Source organism: Doryrhamphus excisus, linkage group LG21 (genome assembly GCF_037039965.1).
Source record: "Doryrhamphus excisus strain RoL-2023G ecotype Guam linkage group LG21, RoL_Dexc_Guam_v1.1, whole genome shotgun sequence".
In the NCBI taxonomy this organism is placed as follows: domain Eukaryota; kingdom Metazoa; phylum Chordata; class Actinopteri; order Syngnathiformes; family Syngnathidae; genus Doryrhamphus; species Doryrhamphus excisus.
The window spans coordinates 14,719,548-14,742,545 of NC_136377.1; the positions used below are offsets into that span (position 1 = coordinate 14,719,548).

Consider the following 22,998-nt stretch of genomic DNA (forward strand, 5'->3'; position numbering starts at 1 on the left):
ACTTGTTTGTTTGTTTATTGAGACACTTTTCCAAGCTAGTACCTAATACCTACTAGTACTACTCGTCAGGCTAGTGTGCAACACACTCAGCAGGAAGTGTGTGTTGAGTCTCCTTCATCAGATGACGTCCAAACTTGGTCACATGACCTAATGTAAGACAACAACATTTCACTTATACATCCAGTATCCATATTGTACATGTATGTATATAGATATACGCAAATGTTTGTGATTGTCGTTAGTGTAGTGCTTGTTTGTGTTGTGTGTGTACTCGTATACGTGTATGTTGTTATTGTACTATTTCTATTATTTCTTACATTGACAAATAAAAGTATCTTGTCTTATCTTATCTTATCGAGGGGGCGTAGCAGAGTGGCGCGTCAAAGTGATGAAGGTCATTCTGTTATGCTGCTCTCGAAAGATCAATAGTGTTCTGATTGTGCAACGACCATCACTTTCATAACAAATGTCAACGTTTTCAACACTATTTAGGACCTATTCAGCACATTTTTATTTTGTCAACACCGATATATCTTCCTCGTCCTCATCGTGCGCATAAGACATTTGGAGAACATTGTCATCTCACACATATCCTACTTGTGCTGATATGACCTTTGGCGTGGCAGCGATCAATGCTCATCACCATCGACCAATCAGAACACGCAGAACACGCGGTCTCACAATGTCAATAATGTTTTTATCGACCTCCAGCTCGCAGCTTTGACCGCTCGTGAGCTCGTCTTCACTCAGTCCACTTTTTTAGTTCGGACGTTTGAAGTTGCTATGAAGACGCCGCCGCCACTGCTGCTGGGCCTGCTGGGCCTGCTGGGCCTGGCGGTGATGATGGACACCATCTTGGCTGCGGACGGTAGGTCCGTTGTGGTCTATAGTGGCTACATTGTAGCATGGAGTAGCGGTGGTAGTGCTGGATGGTTGTGGTCAAAAAGCTGTGCTGTTGTTTGTGCAGAAACGTGTGTTGGACGCTGTGGTTCCTTTGACGCAGTCAGGAAGTGTCAGTGTGATTCCATGTGTGTTTACTACGGAAGCTGCTGTCCAGACTTTGACACCACATGTCCGAAAAAAGGTCAGCTCCAAAACAAAACACTGCCCTTCAGTTGTGGCCTTCATTTCTGTGTGTTTCCTTCAATTGCGTGCTTCATGTGTTCTTGTGTGACTCCCTTCAATTGTGTCCATCATATGTGTCATTCAATTATATCTTTCCTGTTTGTGCTTCATTTGTGTCCTTCCTGCTTGTCCTTCAATCGTGTGTCCTTCACATGTGTCCCTCCTATTTGTGTTCATTTGTGTCCTTTGTGTTTCCTTCAATTGTGTCCTTCATGTGTCATCCAATTATATCTTTCCTGTTTGTGCTTCATTTGTGTGTGTCCTTCCTGTGTGTTCTTCAGCTGCGTGTGTCCTTGACGTGTGTCCTTTCTATTTGTGTTCATTTGTGTCCTTTGTGTTTCCTTCAATTGTGTCCTTCATATGTGTCATTCGATTACAGTGAAGAAAATAAGTATTTGAACACCCTGCTATTTTGCTATTTCTCCCACTTAGAAATCATGGAGGGGTCTGAAATTTTCATCGTAGGTGCATGTCCACTGTGAGAGAGATAAACTAAAAAGAAAAATCCAGAAATCACAATGCATGATTTTTTAACAATTTATTTGTGTGATACAGCTGCAAATAAGTATTTGAACACCTGAGAAAATGAATGTTAATATTTGGTACAGTAGCCTTTGTTTGCTATTACAGAGGTCAAACGTTTCCTGTAGTTTTTCACCAGGTTTGCACACACTGCAGGAGGGATCTTGGCCCACTCCTCCACACAGATCTTCTCTAGATCAGTCAGGTTTCTGGGCTGTCGCTGAGAAACACGGAGTTTGAGCTCCCTCCAAAGATTTTCGATTGGGTTCAGGTCTGGAGACTGGCTGGGCCATGCTAGAACCTTGATATGCTTCTTACGGAGCCACTCCTTGGTTTTCCTGGCTGTGTGCTTCGGGTCGTTGTCGTGTTGGAAGACCCAGCCACGACCCATCTTCAATGCTCTGACAGAGGGAAGGAGGTTGTTCCCCAAAATCTCACAATACACGGCCCCAGTCATCCTCTCTTTAATGCAGTGCACTCGTCCTGTCCCATGTGCAGAAAAACACCCCCAAAGCATGATGCTACCACCCCCATGCTTCACAGTAGGGATGGTGTTCTTCGGATTGTACTCTTCATTCTTCTTCCTCCAAACACGCTTATTGGAATTATGACCAAAAAGTTCTATTTTGGTCTCATCTGACCATAAAACTTTCTCCCATGACTCCTCTGTATCATCCAAATGGTCATATGCAAACTTAAGACGGGCCTTGACATGTGCTGGTTTAAGCAGGGGAACCTTTCGTGCCATGCATGATTTCACATCATGACGTCTTAGTGTATTACCTACAGTAACCTTGGAAACGGTGGTCCCAGCTCTTTTCAGGTCATTGACCAAGTCCTGTCGTGTAGTTCTGGGCTGATTCCTCACCTTTCTTAGAATCATTGAGACCCCACGAGGTGATATCTTGCATGGGGCTCCACTCCGATTGAGATTGACCGTCATGTTTAGCTTCTTCCATTTTCTAATGATAGCTCCAACAGTGGACCTTTTTTCACCAAGCTGCTTGGTAATTGCTCCGTAGCCCTTTCCAGCCTTGTGGAGGTGTACAATTTCGTCTCTGGTGTCTTTGGACAGCTCTTTGGTCTTCGCCATGTTACAAGTTAAAGTCTTACTGATTGTATGGGGTGGACAGGTGTCTTTATGCAGCTAACGACCTCAAACAGGTTCATCTGATTCAGGATGATACATGGAGTGCAGGTGGACTTCTAATGGGCAGACTAACAGGTCTTTCAGGGTCAGAATTCTAGATGATACACAGGTGTTCAAATACTTATTTGCAGCTGTATCACACAAATAAATTGTTAAAAAATCATGCATTGTGATTTCTGGATTTTTCTTTTTAGTTTATCTCTCTCACAGTGGACATGCACCTACGATGAAAATTTCAGACCCCTCCATGATTTCTAAGTGGGAGAAATAGCAAAATAGCAGGGTGTTCAAATACTTATTTTCTTCACTGTATATCTTTTCCTGTTTGTGCTTCATTTGTGTCGTTCCTGCTTGTCCTTCAATCGTGTGTCCTTCACATGTGTCCTTCCTATTTGTGTTCATTTGTGTCCTTTGTGTTTCCTTCAATTGTGTCCTTCATATGTGCCATTCGATTATATCTTTTCCTGTTTGTGCTTCATTTGTATCCTTCCTGCTTGTCCTTCAATCGTGTGTGCTTCACATGTGTCCTTCCTATTTGTGTTCTTTGTGTTTCCTTCAATTGTGTCCTTCATATGTGTCATTCAATTATACCTTTCTTGTGCTTTGTGCTTCATTTGTGTGTGTCCTTCCTGTGTGTTCTTCATTTGTGTCCTTTATTCCCATCAATATTGTCCTTCATTTGTGCATGTTTCATGTGTCTCATTGTGTCCTCTGTGTGCATATTTGTGTATGTTCTTCGTTTGTGTATCCTTTATGTGTGTATGCTTCAATTGTGTCCTTCAATTGCGCGTGTCCCTCAGTGTGTCCTTCAATTGTGTTCTTCATGTGTGTCCCCTTTTTGTCCTTTGTGTTTTTTATTTGTGTGTCCTTCATGTGTGTCCTCTTTTTGTCCTTTGTGTTTTTTATTTGTGTGTCCTTCATGTGTGTCTCCTTCAATGATGTCCTTAGGGTGTGTATTTCATTTGTGTCTTCAGGAGTATGCCCTTCTATTGTGGTTTTCATTTTTGTGTCATTCATGTGTGTCTCATTCAAATACTGTATGTCCTCTGGGTGTGTGTCATTTGTTTTCTACCAGTTGTGTTCTTCAGCTGTGTGTCCTTCATTTGTGTCTATTTGAATGATGTTCTTCATGTGAGTATTTCATTTGTGCCAAATGTCCTTTGTGGGTCCCTCAATTGTGCGTCTTTCATGTGTCTCCTTGTGCATATTCGTTTGTGCCTCAATTGTCTTTCATTTGTGTGTCCCCTTCATTGTGTGTCATTCAATTGTGTCCTTCGTGTGTGTGTCCTTCCTTACATGTCTTTCAATTGTCTTCATTTGTCCCACAGCACGCGGTGACACCTTTGCCGAGCTTGAAAACAACCTAGCCACAGAGGAGACGCCACTACATGTGCCCATCCCCACTATGGTGCCCACCTTCAACACGACTACCATAACCTGGGTGGAGATGACGCAGACGGCGACACCCACAAACACCCCCACTGAGGTACCTGCTGACAGAGACGTGGTGGCCTGCAGTGCTCGGCCCTTTGACGCTTTCCTGCAGCTGAAGAACGGATCTGTGTACGCATTCAGAGGTCGGCTGATGTTGATGCTGAGGTTCGCAATCTTTCCTGCATGTTTACATCTCTGCCGTCCTTCCAGGTGAATATTTCTTCGAGTTGGACGACAAAGCCGTGCTTCCTGGTTATCCCAAACTAATCCAGGACGTGTGGGGAATGGCGGGGCCCATCGACGCCGCCTTCACGCGCATAAACTGCCAGGGAAAGACGTACATTTTTAAGGTACTTATTCATTCTCGTCCTGCTGCTGCTTTGAGAAGAAGAGTCTGACCTCATGGATGCTGCCCTCCCCAGGGAAGACAGTACTGGAGGTTCGAAGGAGATGTCCTGGATGAGGGCTTCCCTTTGGACATTTCTGATGGCTTTAACGGCATTCCCGATGACATCGACGCCGCATTCGCTGTGCCTGCACCGAGTCACAGGGGCAAGGAGAAGGCCTACTTTTTTAAAGGTACAGTATCATGGTGGTAAACGGTCAAGATGCCCCCCACCCGAGATCTGCAGACACACAAAACATCATGTCTTCTGCAAATGTAGCCTAGTAGGACATACAGACATTGATTGTTTATCTGACGCGTGTTGTCAGGGGACCGCTATCACATGTACGAGTTTGTTCATCAGCCAACCCACGAGGAGTGCGTCCAAATGAGCAGGTCTTCACCCTCACTCTTGTTCTCGCGCTACACGGACCTCTTCTGCGACCACACGTGTGAGGAGCTCTTCTCCAAGCTCTTCAGCATCTCAGGTGAGGCTCATGAAAGTGTGTGCACGGCTACTTTCTTCTCCATCTTTATCCTTATCTTCATCTTTATCTCCATCTCCAATCTTCAATTCCATCTTCATCACCAGCTGTTATCGGCATCTGCAAAATTAATCTCCATCTCCACTTCTAACCTCCATCTTAATCTTTATCTCCATCTCCACTTCCAATTCCACCTCTACCTCCATCCACAGCTCTACCGCTACTTCCACCTCATCTCAATCTTCCTCACTCAGGGGGATTCCACCACTCAGGTCCACAGCTCATCAGTAAGAACTGGATGGGCATCAGCCCCCCCATAGACGCCGCCATGGTGGGACGTGTCTTCCTGAGCCCCAGACCCTCGCTAGCTCCTCCCCCTCACGCTAGGAGGCGGGGCATGTACAGGAGGACGAGACCCAGCAGGAGGTACCGAGCGAGACAAACCCGCCAAGCTATTTTTGATGATTTCTTCCTGGACTTGTTTGACTACGGCGACACATCTGAGGAGGTTTCTCAGCCGCCCCCGCCGCCTCCTCCACCTCCACCTCCTCCACCACCCAGGAGCACGCCTGTCCAATACGTGTACCTGTTCAAGAGAGGTAAGAAGACACATGGAAATAAATATGAGCATTGTTCACGTCTCTGCTGTGTGGCACGTACAGATAAGTACTACAGAGTGGACCTGCGGACGAGACGAGTGGTCGCCGCCCTGCCGCCTTACCCCCGATCCATCGCTAAGTTCTGGATGGGCTGCCAGCAGGAAGGCACTGCTGAGACGTCACGCGCTGAGAAGAGATGAGAGACGTCTTTTAGCCAATGAAACGCCTGAAGAAAGTCTTGTGTGGAAAACACACAATCACATTTGAACGTTTATTCAAGTAGATGAGCCATAAAGTTATCCACAGATGTTTAACTAGACAAATGTTCTCTCTAAGCGTGAATAAAGTCAATACATCAGCACAGTTCATCTATTTACCTTCCTTACATGTGTGTGTATGTTACATGTATGTATATGTTCAATCTATGCTAAACCAGTTATGGCATTGCAGCGTTAATTGGCGACTCCAAATTGTCCATAGGTATGAATGTGAGTGTGAATGGTTGTTTGTCTATATGTGCCCTGGGATTGGCTGGCCACCAGTCCAGGGTGTACCCCGCCTCTCGCCCCAAGACATGGGATAGGCTACAGCACCCCCCGCCACCCTCGTGAGGAAAAGCGGTAGAAAATGAATGAATGAATGAATGAATGAATGAATGAATGAATGAATGTTTACAACATATTGTTCAACAGGCAGAAACCGCTAGCATAGCAAGCTACCAAGCTCCAATTTACTTACTCTAACCTTAAGAAAGTGTTTCAAACGGAGTGGGAACTTAGTGACAACGCTAAAACTTTACTACTTCCACAAAGAATGGGAGGAGTACTTTGTTGTGTTGGACATGCCATGGCTGACTACATAGCCAGGGGTGTGACGCCCAGTGGACAGAATACATCATGTGTAGAACTTCTTTTTCAATATTTTTGACTATTTGTCCATCGTCAAGCAAGAAAGAGTAGTAATTTATTAGTTCAGAGAAAATCCCGATCGTGTGCGGGTGTGTAGGGAGACAAGAGTATCAACCATTTTAATTGTCATGAAACCGCTTGATATCTGCGTGTTTGTCTGGGTCATGACGTCATAAAAGGCACCGCTGGGATTCGAACCCAGGATCTCCTGTTTACTAGACAGGCGCTTTAACCAACTAAGCCACGGCGCCAGTTACGTTGTGGGTGAAATATTGTGTTTATGAAGGATGCCAATGTCATCATAATAAGATAAAAAGTAAGATAAAAAGTTCTGATAAAAACGTATTCAACATAAATCGTGCTTAACGTAAGTTAAGTTCAGCGATAATTAACACAGCAATAAAAATAGTGCCTCTACGGCATAATGACGTAATTCAACTGAAAGGAATATCTCCTATGTAAACATGATAATGACGTCATTTAATTTCAAAGTTCGATATAGCAACAATGTCAATGAATAGCGCTCTTACATGATAGTGCCGCCATTAAACCAAAGATATTTAATACGTAAGGTGACCACTAGATGGCAGTATTTATCACTTTAAGTACTGTAACAAATAGTTTATATTTATGATAGCATTATTTATTATATATTATTTATTATACTATTATTACATAATTATGTATATAATTATTATTATTTATTAGGTAAAAGATATATTATTCGACAATTCTTATTCGTATCAACATTTCACATTTTTCTCTTTACATTCCACTTTTCTCTCTTTCTTTAAATGTGATCCTGACGTGTTTTGAACCAGGAGTGTACACAGACAGGTGTGAAGGACGTCGCTGCCACCCCTCTGTCCCTTCTCGAGTCTTGTAATGCGTTAAGAAACTATTTGTTATAGTTAAAAGGTGTGATGACGTCACATAGTGGTTCCTAGTTCACTACTTGTCACATGATGAGGACGTCAATATCCAACAATATTAATTTTAATGTCACATAAACACAAGAAAGACAGTAATACCAGGAAGTAGGTAGGTACTTAAGTTTAGGCAAATGGCAAAAAAGACAATTGTCGAGACATTGGAGACCACGCCCACCAAGAGGCGGGACTAACGGGGCAGCCTGTGCCGTCTTCTGCTGCTGTCAGTCAAAGTCCAGTCGGCCAGCTCGCTGATCCCACCAACACGACCCGCTAAAGTCCCCTCCACAGAACCGGAAGTGTCCGAGGTAAGACCAAGACGGCCACGCGACGTGTTTGTGTTCGATGTCGACTCAGAAACCGGAAGCATCGTGACGCCGTCAAAACAAAAGGCTAGAAAATAATACCCGCTGCTCACATTTCGTCCCCTTTGTGCACCGTTAGTGTGCGTGTGCGTGTGCTCGCTCTTTGTGACGCGATTGTTGGTGTTAAGCCGGCCCGTAAACTCTGCGAGTGCGCACAAGAGATCAGCAGTCCAGAACAAACGTCTTGAAAAGTCAGAACCACTGTCATGTTCAAGTGTGTTCTTGAGTCCGCTGCTCCTCAGGAGCAAGCGTTTTCTCTGCCCTCACCTTGTGGTTCTGACTGTGTGCCAGGATGTCTCGGGAGCAGCAGGCGGTCGCCCGGGCCAGAAAGGCCTTCCAAACGGGTCGGTCCAAATGTTTGGAGCACCGCATCCGGCAGCTGAAGAACCTGCAGTGTTTCTTCACAGAAAGACACAGGGAGATCTCAGAGGGCATCAAGAAAGACCTCAACAAGGTGAGTGGACTTCCAGGTGGCATGGTTCCAATAACTGGACTTCCATGGCTTATTACTGCTGTGTTAACGGGCTATTAAACAGAGGCCGGCACAGACCTGGTTCTGGTTGGGTCTCATTAAGATGGTTTCTTGCAGAGCGATGTAGTGGTCCAGCTGTATGAGATCCTCGGGCTGGAGGAGGAGATCAGCCTGGCCATCAGGAAGCTGAAGGAGTGGGCGGCGCCTCGGCCTGTGGAGAAGAACCTGCTAACGCTGTCGGACACGGTCTACATTAAACCAGAACCTCTGGGTGTGGTCCTCATCATTGGGGCCTGGAACTACCCGTGGGCTGTCACCTTGCAGCCCCTCATTGGCGCCATCGCTGCCGGTAAGAATGGACTGCCTCCAAACGTGTGTGATGACCTTTGAGTCACATACACACTTCGCACACAAGGGATCAAATAGTGTTAATATTTTATCACTAGTGTGTCCGCTTGTCATGTGATCATGTCACTTCCTGATTCTGGCCAGTGTTCGTGTGACTGGGTCAAAGGTTGGCCAGTGGATTTGAGTGATAGGGCATGAAATGAGCCGAGTCAGCACAAAATAGCTGTGTTGGTGTTGAGGGCAAGACAAGGAACGAGCGCATGCATAACGACGCTTTGTCATGCAAACACTAAGTGTGTGTTAGCATGACACTGCAGGCTGTGGTGCGTGGGGCCTCCATGTGTGGACTTCATGCTAAAAAGTCACACTGCACTAAAGTATTGGGACACAGCTCTGGATGTGGATGGAAGTTGGTGTGGTAGAACCAGCCCCATCATCATCACTTGTTTCCGAGACCCCTAACCTTACAAACCTACCAGGAAGAGTGTGTGTTGTGTGTTTAAGGAAATGCATGAGTGGGAAATGGGAGGCTAGAAAGGCAGCCTGAGGCTTAGGAGCTAAGAAAATAGTAAATGAATAACTGTTGTAATGCTGTATGTCAACATGTGACACATGAAAGCAACATGGCTACCTGAGCTGCCCGGGGAACCTCAGTACTTGTTCTTGTGGTACATCAGGTAATGCTGCAGTAATCAAGCCCTCTGAGGTGAGCGCGCACACGGCCAAGGTCATGGAGGATCTTCTGCCGCTCTACATCGACAAAGTAAGAACATCTTCATGTTGCTGCTGTAGTAGTAGTGGTAGTATTAGTCATCTTTTTAGTATCTGTGTAGCAGTTGTTGTATTAGTTGTATTTGTATTAGGGCCAGTTTTAGTAGTAGCAGTAGTAGTTTTAACTGTAGTATAACATCGTAGTTGTAGTGGTACTAGTAGTAATAGTTGTAATTGGAATTGTAGCTAGAGTAGGTGTAATAGTAGTAACATAGTCTTGTAGTACTTCTAGTAGTTATTGTTATAGTAGTAGTTGTTGTTTGTGCTATGCTGACGTGTGACACCCACCTAGGAGCTCTACCCGGTGGTGACCGGCGGCGTGCCAGAGACCCAGGAGCTGCTGCGGCAGAGGTTTGACCACATCTTCTACACGGGCAACAGCGCGGTGGGAAAGTTGATCATGGCGGCTGCCGCTAAGCACCTAACGCCCGTCATACTGGAGCTGGGAGGCAAGAGTCCGTGTTACATCGACAAGACGTGCGACATCAGTATCGCTTGCAGGTTTGCACACAGAAACTCTAGAACGTTCCAACATGGCGGCCTACTCGTAAGGTTGTTTACTTTGTAGGCACGGGGCGAGTACACCAAGTGTGGTCCAACATGTTGACTATGTAGTAAGGTAGTGTGTACTTTGTAGACGTGTGGCTTGGGGCAAGTACACGAACTGCGGTCAGACCTGCATCGCCCCAGACTACATCCTATGTGAACCCGCCATTCAGGACAGCGTCATCGAAGAGCTGAAGAGGGCCATCAAGGTACTGCATGATCTTTACGGTCAGTTCCAAAACCCAAAGTTTTGACGTTTTCTGGCAGGAGTTCTACACGGATGACCCAAAGACGTGCTCGGATTATGGACGCATCATCAACCAGCGCCACTTCAAGAGGATCATGGCGTTCATGCAGGACAGCACGGTCGCTGTGGGCGGAGACAACGACGAGGACAAGTGCTACATAGGTGATGGTCCTGAACCACGAGCATGTGAACCCACACGGTCCAACTGGCTCCTAACAGCACATGTGCTCTAGCTCCCACCGTGCTGCGGGATGTGAAGCCTGACTCCAAGGTGATGCAGGAGGAAATCTTTGGACCCGTCCTCCCCATTCTTCCCGTCAGCGGTCCGGAAGACGCCATCCAGTTCATCAACAACAGAGAGAAGCCACTTGCTCTCTACATCTTCTCTTCCGACCAAAAGGTAACGCTGACTCTTTGACTTGTTATTGTGCAAGCAGGTCCAATGAGGGCGTTACACAAACATGGACTTTGTTTTTTTCACGCACGGGTGTCAAACTCTAGCCAAGGAGGGTGGAGTCACTGCAGGTTTTCTTTTTTCGTCGGTCATTAAAGCAGGTGAACGATCAACACCTCATTGAATTTGAGGGATGGAGCTCATCAATTAAATCATCTTCTGGAGAAAACCTGCAATGTGGACTGAGAGTCCACTATGGCACGAGTTTGACACATGTGCTCTAACGTGTCTGTTATCTGGGCCAAGGTTATCCAGAAAATGAATGACGAAACATCCAGTGGGGGTCTCCTGGCCAATGACTGTCTGGTGCACTACTCTGTCAGCTCACTGCCTTTTGGGGGCGTTGGTGAGTGCACACGCACACACATAACTTGGTGATAAGAGTTCAACCTTCAGACTGCCGTGGAACTTGAGTCCACTTGTCCTGTTGTCAGACCTTCAAACTCAAGAGACTGTAGTCCTGCACTTTGTTGGAATGTTGCCCACCATCCACGATCATTATGTGACACCTGAACACATCTCTGTCTCTTTTCTGTGCGTTCTAAAGATACAAAAACAGATAAAAAGAGACAAGAATGCACTTAACGAGACGCACCTATTCCACCTATAAAGCCTTCTGACAAAAAAATTCAAACTGCCAAATACATCATGTGACCTGCTTCTTCCCCAAGCTACAGCTTGTCATTATTGATATTAACATTGTTACACCGAAACGCTACACTACTGGCATACACCTGGCAACACCACTAGCTAGCTATTTGCTTCACCAAACTCACAGAATCAAGCCACTACCGAGCGTTAATGTTATATATTGTAGCTGTTTTGCTGCTAGGTGTAGCATACAAAACGTAACTCCCTGCTATTTATTTAAAGTATTTCAAGTTCTATCAAGTTCTATTAAGTTTTATCATTAATGCTAGTAAAATAAGGCTATTTTCCCTTACATTATTACCTTATTCTTGTAAAAGTACAACTTTTTCTCTTAATATTTTTTTTACTATAATCTTGTAAAATTCCTGCTGATTTTTTTGTTAGAGATTATTGTTAAATTCTATTTTTAGAATGTGCCGCGGGCCAATAAAAAAATTAATTTGCTATGGGCCACTAATGGCTCCCGGCTGCACTTTGGACACCCCAGGACTAGCGGCCTGAAGAAGGTCTTCAAGCCTTCATGTTTTTAGTCTTGTCCTTTGAAGCCTCCTTGTACTCCATGTCGTGTTGAACAAAGGATTTCTCCAGACCTTTACTGCTCCCAACGTTGTTGAGAGGTGCCGCCATGCAGCGTGGACTGCTCTTCAGTCTTGTCATTGAGGTCCACGTGGTGAAGGTGTGTGATGTCCTGCAGGTAACAGCGGAATGGGCTGCTATCACGGCAAGTTCACCTTTGACCAGCTGAGCCACCTTCGAGGATGCCTGATCAAGAAGCTCAACATGGAGAGCATGAACGACATGCGCTACCCTCCTCACACGGCCAAGAAGCTGGGCTGGGCGCGCTTCTTCATCCTGAAGAACATCAACCTGGGCTGGATTGGCCGCATGCTGCTGCTCTCCGTCATGGCCGTGGTTGCGGCCGTGGTCATACAGGTGAGGATGTTGCTGCTCAGCCCCCCCCCCCGCAGGTGGAGGCAGGAGGTGACTCACGATGGTGCTGTCTTTCAGAAGTATCTGCGTTAAGATGACCTGCTGCTTTCCAGCCGGCCCGGCCCTCAGCACTCTCAACCGACTAAACCAGCTGATTCGTATATTTGCACAAATATTTAGCTGCTGTCCTTATTTTACATTTCAATACGTAGCTCATCTTAAACTTGATTTCAACTTTGAACTGACTTTCTAATATAAAAACCTGCGTGAGGAAGACGTTTCTAAGTGAAGGAACATAGAGGTTTGTTTGTTTTAAATCATGAAGTAAGCTTGGTTCTTGGTTCTGAGTCCGTTTCATTTCATTGGCATCTGGTCTGGAGACACCAGAAGGCTCTGACCCAGCACTAGTTTGTCTTTTATGTCAGTAACTGTAGTTACTAACTTTTTACCACAAAGGAAAAAATGGGCTTTCTATTTTGATTTTTAAAAAGAATGATAATAATGCTTAGGATTAATATTTGAATAAATACTGCCATGCATCAATCTCCAGTCTTTTTTTTTAAGGTAGACATCTTCATACCTAAAATAATGAATTAGACAAAGCCTTTCCCAGCAGGTGTGTGTGTTTTTGTTCCACCCACCTCCCATGCAGGATGACGAGCCGCTCTCCGCCCTTTTGCAGCTCCTCTAAAAGTAAGCAGGTTGCCGGCAGAACCATCAGTGTTTTGTTCTGAAGCTGGAACCTATCATGGATCTCCTCTGCCTGATGGTTGGTCTTCATCTTGTCTCTGTGTGCACAGGTAGGACAATGGAACACCTTCTGTCTATAGATTAACTTTAAGCGGCTACATCACAGGAGTCCAACATGCAGACCTGGGATGAGCTTCTTAAACGACCCTCAACTTATTACATGAACACAATGAGATATTAGCTAATAAACAAATTAGCTTTGTCACCTGTATTATAAAGACGTGGATCTTTACCATATATGGACCTATATTGGATCGCTCTACTCAAGACATGGCATTGGGATTTGTCCCAATACTTTTGTCTGTAGGGTGGACAATAAAGGGCACAAAAGACTCCTATTTAGCATGCTTTCAAAAGGTCTTTAAAGTGTCACATGACCAAAGACAAGAGGGCCGTGTTAGCATCCGAGGGACAGGTGTAGATTGCACCTTAGAGCTCATAAGTTCTCACCAACACACAATGTCATGTTGTGCGTGGGAGGTCAGGGGTCAGTGAGAAGGTGCCAAACATCAGTCATTAACCAGAGAAGAACAAAGCTCATAAGTTCTCACCAACACACAATGTCATGTTGTGCGTGGGAGGTCAGGGGTCAGTGAGAAGGTGCCAAACATCAGTCATTAACCAGAGAAGAACAAATAATTGTATGTGTGTGTGTGTGTGTGTGTGTGTGTACAGCTCAGCGGTGCTACCAGAACCAGTACTCCTGTGATGACACCTGCAGAGGTAAGACCGCATGGATGTGTCTTACAATTACCCGGATGTGCATTTGCCCGACTTACGTTCATATATGTAGTGACACTTTTACACCAGAGGGAGGCGCTATATATCTCAGTTACCTGACAGTAACCGCAGCCACTTCATTAGGTAGACCAGTGGTGGGCAAATACTTTCACTTGTGGGCCGCATTGAGGAAACAAAATTGTCCGGGGGGGCCAGAACATATATATGTATATATATATATATTTAACTCACACACTATTTAATACTTATAATTTTCCTTGAATTTTTTTTTGTCTAATTTTATCTGTAAGTGTTATATACTATCAGCTGTATGTTTTCATGTCCCTTTTTTTCAGGAGCACTTTAAACATCACACCACATCTAACTACGTCATTTAATTTGACAGTTTTGTTGTTTTTTTTTTACTAAATAAGACTTGCAAGTCATGTTGCCAGTTTGTATGTTAAAAGTTGAAATACTTAGAAAGCAACTGGCGGGCCGGATTCAAACGCTTGGTGGGCCGCATGTGGCCCCCGGGCCGTAGTTTGCCCACCCCTGAGGTAGACAGTCCAGTAAGCTCATGAACACTGACACATGATCTGCTTGTATGACGTTAGCGTGTTAATGCTAATGTTATGTAGCATCGGTCTGTTTTTGACGCATGCTGTCATGCAGACCCGGGCCACTGGGCGGCCCAGTTTCCTCGCTGTGGAGGACTTCGCCAATCTCCCATCAACATCGTGAGCAGCAAAGTGCACGTGAACACGGCCCTGCCCCCCCTGGAGTTCATAGGTCACACAGACCGGATCAACATCACGGTTGAAAACAAAGGACACTCTGGTGATGCGCCGTCCGCCATCTTCACTCACCATTATGGCTCCTCATTCTTCTTCTTCTTCTGTTCCTTCAGCTCACTTTCACCTTCCTCAGTCGGTCAGGCTAACTGGGGGCGCTCTGCCGGGTCACTACAGGGCCGCTCAGTTTCACTTTCACTGGGGGGCCAGCGGGACACCTGGATCAGAGCACACCATCGATGGAGAGAGGTTCCCTATGGAGGTAAACAGACTGTGTGCAAACTACCAAGTACACTTAAGTTAGTAAAGTGTACTAACTGATGTATTGTATTTAAGACATGTCTACATAGCTATACACACAAACAATGACTTGTGTAAAATATGAGCCAATCATGAGGTTGCTTGTGCATCAGCTTCACATCGTACACATCAAGGAGCCCTACGGATCTCTGACAGAGGCGGAACACGACATGTCAGGAATTGCCCTGTTGGCCTTCCTCTTTGAGGTACTGCTACCTTCTCAGGTATGTTAGCATGTGTGGACAGATGATGGGCGTTCCGTTCACAGGAAACGAGCGAGGATCATCCTCACCTGGACGCCGTCATAGCAGCTTTGGGCCAAGTGCAGCACAATGGTACACATGATGCCAACGCAGGAGAATTTCCTTCACTTGTACTCATCTTCTTCACCAAGGCACCACAGCGGTGATAGCAAACTTTCAGCTCAGCGACATCATTCCCTCCTCCAAGGACCTGCACGCCTACTACCGTTACGTGGGTTCCATGACCACGCCAGGATGCGAGCAAGCCGTTGCCTGGACCGTCTTCCATAAGAGGCTGGCAGTCAGCAGTCGGCAGGTGAGACCCTCAGTGGACGCTCACCTTCATCATCATACACACACGAACATATGGATAGGTTGTGGTAGTTCAACCTTCATGAAATATCCCATTCTGCTCAGCTGGATGCTATCGTCCAGCAGTGTCGCTTCTGGACAGGACAGCCCATGATGGACATCTTCAGGCCCACTCAGCCCCTCGATGGACGGGTTGTGTACCGCTCCAACTTGGCTGCGACTCTGAAAGGAACCTGCTCGTGGTTTGATCTTTTCTCTCTGGTGCTCACAACATTGGTTCTGATCGAGTAATAAGCACACGCCCTCATACACACAGCACACTGATCCTTATTTTTTCCACTGATCCTTTTAATATACATATTTTATGACATGAAATTATAGAAATGTTGACTGATTAGCACTTTGATTTGCCTTAGTGCAGCTTCATGTGTAATTGTAAAGTAAATAAACTGTGATTGCAATATTAATAATAAATGTACATTTTCCTGCTTCAATCATGATTTGGGTCCAGTCAGTCAACCTGATTCAGAGTTCAAAGTTGTGAACGTTTTCTGTTGCGCCAGCCACGTGCGCATGTGTTGTACCTGTTCCCCAACACTGCTCCTGGCTGTGCCGCCTGTGGCGCTGTACTGTTCCACGCTGCTACTGTAGTCCCACACAGACGCCACGTCGCTTTCAAACAGCGGGCTGAAGACACAGACAATGTCATGACCGACTGCGTGTGTGTTCGATAGTGTACGTGTGTGTGTGTGTGTGTGGTTAGAGACAATAACCTGATAGCGGTGAGGTCATCCAAGGTGAGTTGGGTCAAGGTAACATTTCGTGACTCAGCTGTGAAAACGACTTTACCCGACAGAGCGTGAGCATCCCTGAACGGCACCTGGAAACATTTAAACACGCTTCATTAGGTCAACTCTATACGAAGCATTAACTGAACGTGTTTATGATGGACATGAGGAAGGAGCACCTCACCCCCTTCCTGACAAGATAGTAGGCAAGGTCAGTCGCCAACATATCCGCACTCAACGCCGCCTCCATCACGCTCGCATTGATCTGAAACAGAAGCACACACACACCACCTCCACCTCTTATTTATCATGTGTAGGTAGTAGAGAAGCTTTGACCTCTAACCTGAAGGGTGGAGATGACCCCAGTGGTGACCTGCAGCACGGCGTGGACAGAGTCATAGCAGTCAAACATGGCCTCCTTGTCTTCCTGAGGAAAACGCCCACCACACAAACACGTCACAGAGGTCACATGGAGAGGTGAAGGTCATGTTGGTACCTGCAGGTCCTTGTTGTACGAACTGGGCAGGCCCTTCAAGGTCATCATGAAGCCTGCACACTGCAACGCCACTGAACATTCAATGCATCGCTTTTGGAGAAAGGACTTTGAGACGTGTGAAAAGCAAGAGGTCTTACTCTGCCAAAGACTCGTCCTGCCTTGCTTCTGATCAGCTCCAGACTGTCAGCGTTCTTCTTCTGGGGCATCAAACTGCTGCCTGTGCTGGACGTGTGCACATGCAAACAATAAGGAAGAAGGAACATTTGTTCTTTGTTGGCTCCCCACTGCAGGTGTCAAGTGACTGCTAAAAACACACAAACACTTCAGCGACAAAGACGTGGTGAGGAGATAAAGCACTACCACAACGTGTGTGACATCATGTCATTGTACCTTTTACAAGCTCTGTGCACACAAGCTAGAGAAAGGACACCCAGCTAAAATGAACACATTGTTGCTTTGAATCTATCAGAACCTTTATCTGTTCATGAAGTTGCTCTTGTGTACACACAACAAAGATAATGACAAACTGACCTGTAGGCATCAGACAGCGTGACGAATGAGAACTCTTTGGTGCTGTAAAGCAGAAGGTCCTCAGCCATCTTACTCAGGTGAGTCAAACACAGCGAGGCCCAGAACAAGAACTCCACTAGCACAAACACAAACACATAATTAACGTAAATTTCACAGACAGCTCACTGACTTGCTGTTAAACGTACCAACAAAATCTCGTTGTGCTGTGGCGTCCATGCTGTTCAAGCTGATTTCATCAAAAGACAACTCTGTCAGCAACAAACGCTCCTGTCACTCACTTCATTCAAAAACCACGAGTGAAATCAAACACCAACACTGACAATTTTTTGGGGCGTTTCTGACCTCTTCGTAGCAGCTCCCTGTCGATGTTAAACGGCGTTCCAGCGATGGCGCCGCTGAAAACAGCAGGAAGTGACCACACATTGCATGTGTCGTTAAGTTACCCAAGGTGTGCGCGTATACCTGCCCAGAGGTAAGACGTTCACTCTCTTCTTGATCTCCTGCAGACGCTCCACATCCCGCCTCAAAGCCACAGCGTAGCTTCACGTCCCACAGGACGCAAGGAGGAAGATGGGAAAGATGTGAGCCGCTGACTGTCACATGAAGACAGGAGAAGACTTGAAGCTGACCTCAGCATCCAGTGGCTCCATCTGATTGGCTGAGCTCTCTGCATGTGTGTGTAACCAGGAAACAGTACGTCTATCTCCCTGGGGTTCAGACGAGCATTAAAGAGATGTCATGTCAACATCTGAGAGCGTCCATGTGCTGTGGCCTTACGCAGCAGCCCGCTCCACCGTGGTGGAGATGAGCAGCAGAGCGCTGTCCGTCAGGGTGGAGATGGCGTCACGCAGCCACAGGCGCATGTCGGTCACCACCTGAGGCACAAACACTTGAGAAGGAGCCAAACAGAAAATGACATACATTCCCCTAGCCTTGCCCCAACCTGGTCGTTCCTGCTCCTTCCTGTGTGTAGCTTCCCTGCAGCGGTGCCAATCAGCTCCTGCAAACACACACACAGATGTACTAAAAACCACACACACATATACATACACTGTACAGTCGTGTGAAAAAGTGTTTTCCTGTCTTCCTCATGCACGTTTCTCACGCTTATATGCTTCAGACCATCAAACTAATTTAAATATTAGTCAATGGCAACAAAACTGAACACAAAATGCTGTTTTTAAATGAAACGTTTTCTTTTTAAACATAAATATACCTTCACTGAAATTAAGAAATCTAAAACCATTTTTAAAGCTTTTGGACTCCAGCAAACCACAGTGAGAGCCATTAAGCTGTTATGCACACGTGGCAAAAACATGGAACAGTGGTAAAACATCCCAAGAGTGGCTGGCCAACCACAATGACTCCAAGAGCGCAGCGAAGAGGTCACAAAAGACCCTACAACAACATCCAAAGCACCGCAGGCCTCACTTGCCTCAGTTAAGGTCAGTGTTCATGACTCCACCATGAGAAAGACAATGGACAAAAACGGCCTGCATGGCAGAGTTCCAAGAACAAAACCATTGCTGAACAAAAAGCACATTAGGCTTGGTAGGTAAGGTAAGGTAAGGTAAGGTAAGGTAAGGTAAGGTAACGCTGCATTTGAGAAAAAGAACATCATACCAACAGTAAAATATTGTGGTGGTAGTGTGAAGGTCTGGGGTTGTTTTGCTGCTTCAGGACCTGGACGACTTGCTGTGTTAAATGGAACCATGAATTCTGCCGTCTACCAAAAACTCCTGAAGGAGAATGTCCGGCCATCAGTTGGTGACCTGAAGCTGAAACCAACTTGGGTTCTGCAGCAGGACAATGATCCAAAACACACCAGCAAGTCCACCTCTGGATGGCTGAAGAAAAACAAATGAAGACTTTGGAGTGGCCTAGTCAAAGTCCTGATTTGGATTTTCTTTTCCTCTCATGATAATGAAAAGTTTCATTAAAAAATGAAATTTGTGTTCCGTTTTGTTGTCACTGACTTACATTTACATTTGTTTGATGATCTAAAACAAAAAAATCAGAAAGGGGCAAACATTTTGTTTAGATTTTGGCTTTTCAAGGCTGTTGTACTAATCATTGATAACTGCGTATTTCACTTTAATGTTTTTATGTTGGAAATAAATTGCTTACTTAAAGGGGATCGACTATGCAAATTTCTTCGACCCTTTGTATCGAGTTGTGGTCTCCTATAGAGCAGCTACACACAATAACCACAACAGAAAATGTTTTAGAGTTTGCAGAATCTGCACCTATTCCAGCTGGATTTCCTTTGATTTGTGCTTCCTGCCAAAACTTCCATGCGCAAACCTCATTATCTGAAACTTTGGCATTGTTTAACACGAGAATACAACATTCTAACTACATTTATGGGTCAGAAAATGGAAAAAACATAAAAGATGTTTTGTCTCACTTCCGTCTCTTCTTCTTGCATTTTGAACCTTGACTTTGAACCTCATCAAAATCCAACAGTGCAAAATGTAAACGCTTGCAATTTTTAAACTGGTCTTAAATGAAATTACCTTGAGTCTGCGCTCATTGGCAGTGTGTATGTCTTCGTCATCAGCTTTGATCACAAACACACCTTTGGTCCACTCCTCAGAGATCTGCACATGCACATGTGGACCGCACTCAGTAAGACCAGAACCAATAAAACCATTAATAACATGTACATGAAAGTGATGGTCCCAACATCTTGTGAGAAAAGTGGATTTTTGCTTATTATGTGTCCCTAGATAAACAGCAGCAGGGCCCCTAACCTTTCAACTCAGACATGAATGTGTGAGTCAAGCATCTGGCCGCTGCCACGTGACCTTGTTGCTGTTGTCCAACTCCCTTAGCATCAGCAGAATGTGGAGGAATGCGGTGCCACTGCATCTATTAACTCCCTACAGACCCACACACACTGCAGGGAGTGAGTTGTACCTACTGTGTGTGTGTGTGTGTGTGTGTGTGTGTGTGTGTGTTTGTGTGCAAGTGTGCGCACCTGGTCCAACCCTTGTAGAATCTGTGTCTTCTCCTCTGTGGTGACCAGCTTGGCCCCTTCCAGAGCTTTCACGTAGGCTTTGCTGCCTCTGATGTCAGCGTCCCACATCCTCTGGTCGTAAGCGATGGACGCGTTGAAGCGCTCCATCACAGGGTCAATGGCGCCCACAAAACGACCCCCCCACAGTTTGGAACCCTGACAGGTTGACACACAAGCACAGTCTGTTAGTATAATAACACTATTGAGTGCAAGTGAAGGATTTTAATCAGATTACAAAAACAGACAGAAAGTTTGCAAAAGCAGCTGAACTTCTGGCCAAATATGGACCCTCAGTGGTCACATTATTAAGCACACCAAACGTTCTGTTGTTCGATGTAAAAAAAAAAAACTTAGTTTTTGATTAGTTTGATGTTTTACCTCTGCAGTTTCCATCTTGAATTCAGATAGTTTCTTGAGCTTGTTGTTGAATGCAGAATCTTGTAAATCAATGACAGTCAATAGCAAAACGTTTCACACAGTCAAACCACCAGTCAAACTCGTTTAGCGTGAAGGTGTCAACATTTAAAGACCTTGTTATATGGAACAAACCACCCACCCTTACTGCTAGCTGGTACTACTATTACCGATACTATTAGCATTTTCATTACATACATTACATACATTACATACATTACAGTACGTAGCTAGCTAACAGTATGAAACAAATGTTCCAAACGTCTTCACCCCACAGACATGGTGTTGATAAATGTGAATTAGCACCAGAAAACATAACATACGACAATTTATAAATACATTAGAATAGATAACTCACCTAGCGACAGACTCAGACAGACAGGCTCACGTCTTGCTCCGTGGAGCGAAATGCATTCTGGTATATCGTCATCAAAAATACCTTTGCGTTATCCAGATGAGGAAAAAAGATTAAATCAATCAATTTGATATATGCCATTTTAGCAATGACGTGCAAAATTGTGATGTGTTTTATTTTTTGAGTTAGTAACAGGTAGTAGTCACCAACCGCGGAACCAAAGAGGTCTAACCCTTTGTTTCACACGGATATTTTTATGTTGGACCATACTTACAAAAAGCTTCGCAACATGGAAGTGTAAGAATATATTGTTTTATTCTGTAGATTTCATTTTTTACCTGTAAGAAAATGCGTTTAATTCATGTATAGATTGGAATGTTGTAGAAATAGTAGTTGATATTAGATTTCTTCGGTTTCTGATAGTTGATCTATCGAAGCACGAAATTAACTCCCACCCATTTTCTATACCATCTTCATTGGTGTCACGGGTTAGCTGGAACCTACCCCAGCTGACTTCGGGCGAGAGTGTCGCCAACCTATCGCATGAAATGAACTACATTGTAGCGTAATACATTGTGTCATAGAATAGAATAACAAATTATATTAGTATGACTAATAGTAGACAAAATGAGGGTTTAATCATGTATAATACTTTTTTTCATAATTAGGAAAAATGCAAATGCTGCCATGCTCAGTAACTATGAGGTAAAGCAATATTTAATATATATATTATATATCTTTATTTGAGATGTTTTTTTCAGTGGAGTGATATTTGTTTAAATGTGTGTCAGGTGTTCAAGCTCCTGACAGACCTGAAGGGACAGAGGAGCGAAAGCGGAAAGAGCAAACACAGCATTGGGCAGCAGAACCTCAACACCATCATGTATGAGGTGAGTGCATGACGTCATCTGCTGCCAGCAGGACTCTCATCAAGCTCTTCTCTTGTATCTTACACACACACACACTTACTTGTCTCTCTCTTGTCTACGCATGGCAGACGCTGAATTATTTGTCCAAGAGTCCATGTAGCCGACAGAGTCCAGAGATAGTCAAGGAGTTTCTGTCCACCATGAAGCACCAGAAGCTGACCAAGTCAGTTGAAGCGTCTTCCAGAGATCAAACATGAGACGTTGTCATGTGATGTTGTGTGTTTATTATCAGGGCTGAGAAACTGCAGCTCATGAACCACAGACCACAGACAGCAGTGGAGATGCAGCTTGTGAGTGAATGTCTTCATCGTGTCATATTGTGTTCTCCGGTAGTGAGCTCTACATTCCATATACAATGTGAGTGTACATCATGTTGTCGTTTGCTGCTCAGATGGTGGAGGAGAGCGAGGAGCGCCTGTCAGAGGAGCAGATTGATGAGCTCATCCAGACCATTTCACAACTTTTACCTGGTGATCCCGAGCAGGAAGATGCTGCTCCTGCTGACGCGGAGGTAGCTTGAGGACCGCCGGAGCAGAATTTGTGACTATTTTGTGTTGCTGCTGAATGAGACCGCCACGTAGAAGCATGACGGCGGCGCTGTTAAGCAGGCTAAATGGTCTGTTTCAACAATACGGATTGGCTGAGCCGACATTTGACTAGAGCCACCCAATGTGCAGTCAATTTTGGGTCAGGGTGGTCTTTGAATGCATCACAAAGGTGAGGGTGTTTTTTCTGTAAGATGGGATGGTTTACAAAATAAAAAAATATCCAAATGACCTGTGCTCACTTTGATTCTTCCATGTGTAGCCCTCTGTAGAAAAAGTTTGGTAAAAAAAAAATCAATTTAACATTTTGTCAGGAGTCTATATTCAAAACATTAAAGTGTAGCTTTAATGAACGACTCGATGAACAAGATAGTCGCACGTGCACTAATGATGTCACATCACAGAACAATCGGTTTTGAACTTCCTGTTGCATCATTTTCCTGTTTTCACACACATCTCACTGTGAGGCAATGTGAAGGTTG

At 45.0% G+C, this 22,998-nt stretch overlaps 5 protein-coding genes and 1 non-coding gene across 8 annotated transcripts; 4 read left to right on the top strand and 2 right to left on the bottom strand.

The window, feature by feature from the left end:
• The first annotated feature begins 717 nt into the window (after nt 1-717).
• Nucleotides 718-6,063, top strand: vtnb (vitronectin b). Of its 2 annotated transcripts, none has more exons than XM_058087069.2 (8): nt 718-868; nt 968-1,084; nt 4,126-4,374; nt 4,442-4,581; nt 4,654-4,810; nt 4,946-5,104; nt 5,314-5,700; nt 5,764-6,063. In XM_058087069.2, exons 1-8 carry the CDS (start codon nt 784-786, stop codon nt 5,898-5,900), a joined length of 1,431 nt encoding a protein of 476 aa, XP_057943052.2. In that variant the 5' UTR covers nt 718-783; the 3' UTR covers nt 5,901-6,063. The 2 variants fall into 2 exon arrangements, with proteins under 2 accessions (XP_057943052.2, XP_057943053.2); XM_058087070.2 differs by having other exon boundaries at nt 5,356-5,700.
• A 722-nt stretch (nt 6,064-6,785) lies between these two features.
• On the bottom strand, nt 6,786-6,859 carry trnat-agu (transfer RNA threonine (anticodon AGU)). Its single transcript has one exon. It is a non-coding gene; the product is annotated as a tRNA-Thr (tRNA).
• An 844-nt stretch (nt 6,860-7,703) lies between these two features.
• Nucleotides 7,704-12,864, top strand: aldh3a2b (aldehyde dehydrogenase 3 family, member A2b). The gene is made up of 11 exons (XM_058087518.2): nt 7,704-7,845; nt 8,194-8,356; nt 8,492-8,723; nt 9,400-9,485; nt 9,786-9,994; nt 10,131-10,248; nt 10,307-10,448; nt 10,520-10,686; nt 10,987-11,086; nt 12,086-12,324; nt 12,400-12,864. Exons 2-11 carry the CDS (start codon nt 8,195-8,197, stop codon nt 12,412-12,414), a joined length of 1,470 nt encoding a protein of 489 aa, XP_057943501.2. The 5' UTR covers nt 7,704-7,845; nt 8,194; the 3' UTR covers nt 12,415-12,864.
• A 205-nt stretch (nt 12,865-13,069) lies between these two features.
• ca4c (carbonic anhydrase IV c) lies at nt 13,070-15,972 on the top strand. The gene is made up of 7 exons (XM_058087072.2): nt 13,070-13,121; nt 14,467-14,631; nt 14,702-14,847; nt 14,999-15,091; nt 15,154-15,220; nt 15,280-15,443; nt 15,545-15,972. Exons 1-7 carry the CDS (start codon nt 13,070-13,072, stop codon nt 15,728-15,730), a joined length of 873 nt encoding a protein of 290 aa, XP_057943055.2. The 3' UTR covers nt 15,731-15,972.
• asl (argininosuccinate lyase) lies at nt 15,757-21,249 on the bottom strand. Of its 2 annotated transcripts, none has more exons than XM_058087519.2 (17): nt 21,046-21,240; nt 20,652-20,710; nt 20,235-20,429; nt 19,771-19,854; nt 18,198-18,254; nt 18,032-18,129; nt 17,884-17,961; nt 17,717-17,794; nt 17,597-17,649; nt 17,440-17,502; nt 17,255-17,369; nt 16,861-16,945; nt 16,724-16,783; nt 16,571-16,654; nt 16,412-16,492; nt 16,213-16,319; nt 15,757-16,126 (listed from the first exon to the last, which is right to left on the bottom strand). In XM_058087519.2, the coding sequence occupies exons 2-17, from the start codon at nt 20,664-20,666 to the stop codon at nt 15,955-15,957; spliced, it is 1,425 nt and encodes a 474-aa protein (XP_057943502.2). In that variant the 5' UTR covers nt 20,667-20,710; nt 21,046-21,240; the 3' UTR covers nt 15,757-15,954. The 2 variants fall into 2 exon arrangements, with proteins under 2 accessions (XP_057943502.2, XP_057943504.2); XM_058087521.2 differs by having other exon boundaries at nt 15,980-16,126; nt 16,407-16,492; nt 21,046-21,249.
• crcp (calcitonin gene-related peptide-receptor component protein) lies at nt 21,088-22,750 on the top strand. The gene is made up of 6 exons (XM_058087522.2): nt 21,088-21,339; nt 21,711-21,747; nt 21,834-21,932; nt 22,040-22,134; nt 22,204-22,261; nt 22,363-22,750. The coding sequence occupies exons 1-6, from the start codon at nt 21,299-21,301 to the stop codon at nt 22,489-22,491; spliced, it is 459 nt and encodes a 152-aa protein (XP_057943505.2). The 5' UTR covers nt 21,088-21,298; the 3' UTR covers nt 22,492-22,750.
• The last annotated feature ends 248 nt before the right edge of the window (nt 22,751-22,998 follow it).

What these genes read in the sequence shown, in the direction of transcription:
- crcp (XM_058087522.2), top strand. Translation starts at nt 21,299, where the DNA reads ATGTTGGACCATACTTACAAAAAGCTTCGCAACATGGAAGT. An exon ending in AAGCACCAGAAGCTGACCAA is followed by an intron (nt 22,135 to 22,203) that starts GTCAGTTGAAGC and finishes GTTTATTATCAG; the next exon opens with GGCTGAGAAACTGCAGCTCA. An exon ending in CAGCAGTGGAGATGCAGCTT is followed by an intron (nt 22,262 to 22,362) that starts GTGAGTGAATGT and finishes TTTGCTGCTCAG; the next exon opens with ATGGTGGAGGAGAGCGAGGA.
- ca4c (XM_058087072.2), top strand. Translation starts at nt 13,070, where the DNA reads ATGGATCTCCTCTGCCTGATGGTTGGTCTTCATCTTGTCTCTGTGTGC. An exon ending in TCTTGTCTCTGTGTGCACAG is followed by an intron (nt 13,122 to 14,466) that starts GTAGGACAATGG and finishes GCTGTCATGCAG; the next exon opens with ACCCGGGCCACTGGGCGGCC. An exon ending in GAGAGAGGTTCCCTATGGAG is followed by an intron (nt 14,848 to 14,998) that starts GTAAACAGACTG and finishes CTTGTGCATCAG; the next exon opens with CTTCACATCGTACACATCAA.
- asl (XM_058087519.2), bottom strand. An exon ending in TTCTACAAGGGTTGGACCAG is followed by an intron (nt 19,855 to 20,234) that starts GTGCGCACACTT and finishes GTGCATGTGCAG; the next exon opens with ATCTCTGAGGAGTGGACCAA. An exon ending in CAGGACGAGTCTTTGGCAGA is followed by an intron (nt 16,784 to 16,860) that starts GTAAGACCTCTT and finishes GTGGCGTTGCAG; the next exon opens with TGTGCAGGCTTCATGATGAC.
- vtnb (XM_058087069.2), top strand. Translation starts at nt 784, where the DNA reads ATGAAGACGCCGCCGCCACTGCTGCTGGGCCTGCTGGGCCTGCTGGGC. An exon ending in GAAAGACGTACATTTTTAAG is followed by an intron (nt 4,582 to 4,653) that starts GTACTTATTCAT and finishes TGCCCTCCCCAG; the next exon opens with GGAAGACAGTACTGGAGGTT. An exon ending in CGTGTACCTGTTCAAGAGAG is followed by an intron (nt 5,701 to 5,763) that starts GTAAGAAGACAC and finishes TGGCACGTACAG; the next exon opens with ATAAGTACTACAGAGTGGAC.
- aldh3a2b (XM_058087518.2), top strand. Translation starts at nt 8,195, where the DNA reads ATGTCTCGGGAGCAGCAGGCGGTCGCCCGGGCCAGAAAGGCCTTCCAA. An exon ending in TGCCGCTCTACATCGACAAA is followed by an intron (nt 9,486 to 9,785) that starts GTAAGAACATCT and finishes ACACCCACCTAG; the next exon opens with GAGCTCTACCCGGTGGTGAC. An exon ending in ACTGCCTTTTGGGGGCGTTG is followed by an intron (nt 11,087 to 12,085) that starts GTGAGTGCACAC and finishes GATGTCCTGCAG; the next exon opens with GTAACAGCGGAATGGGCTGC.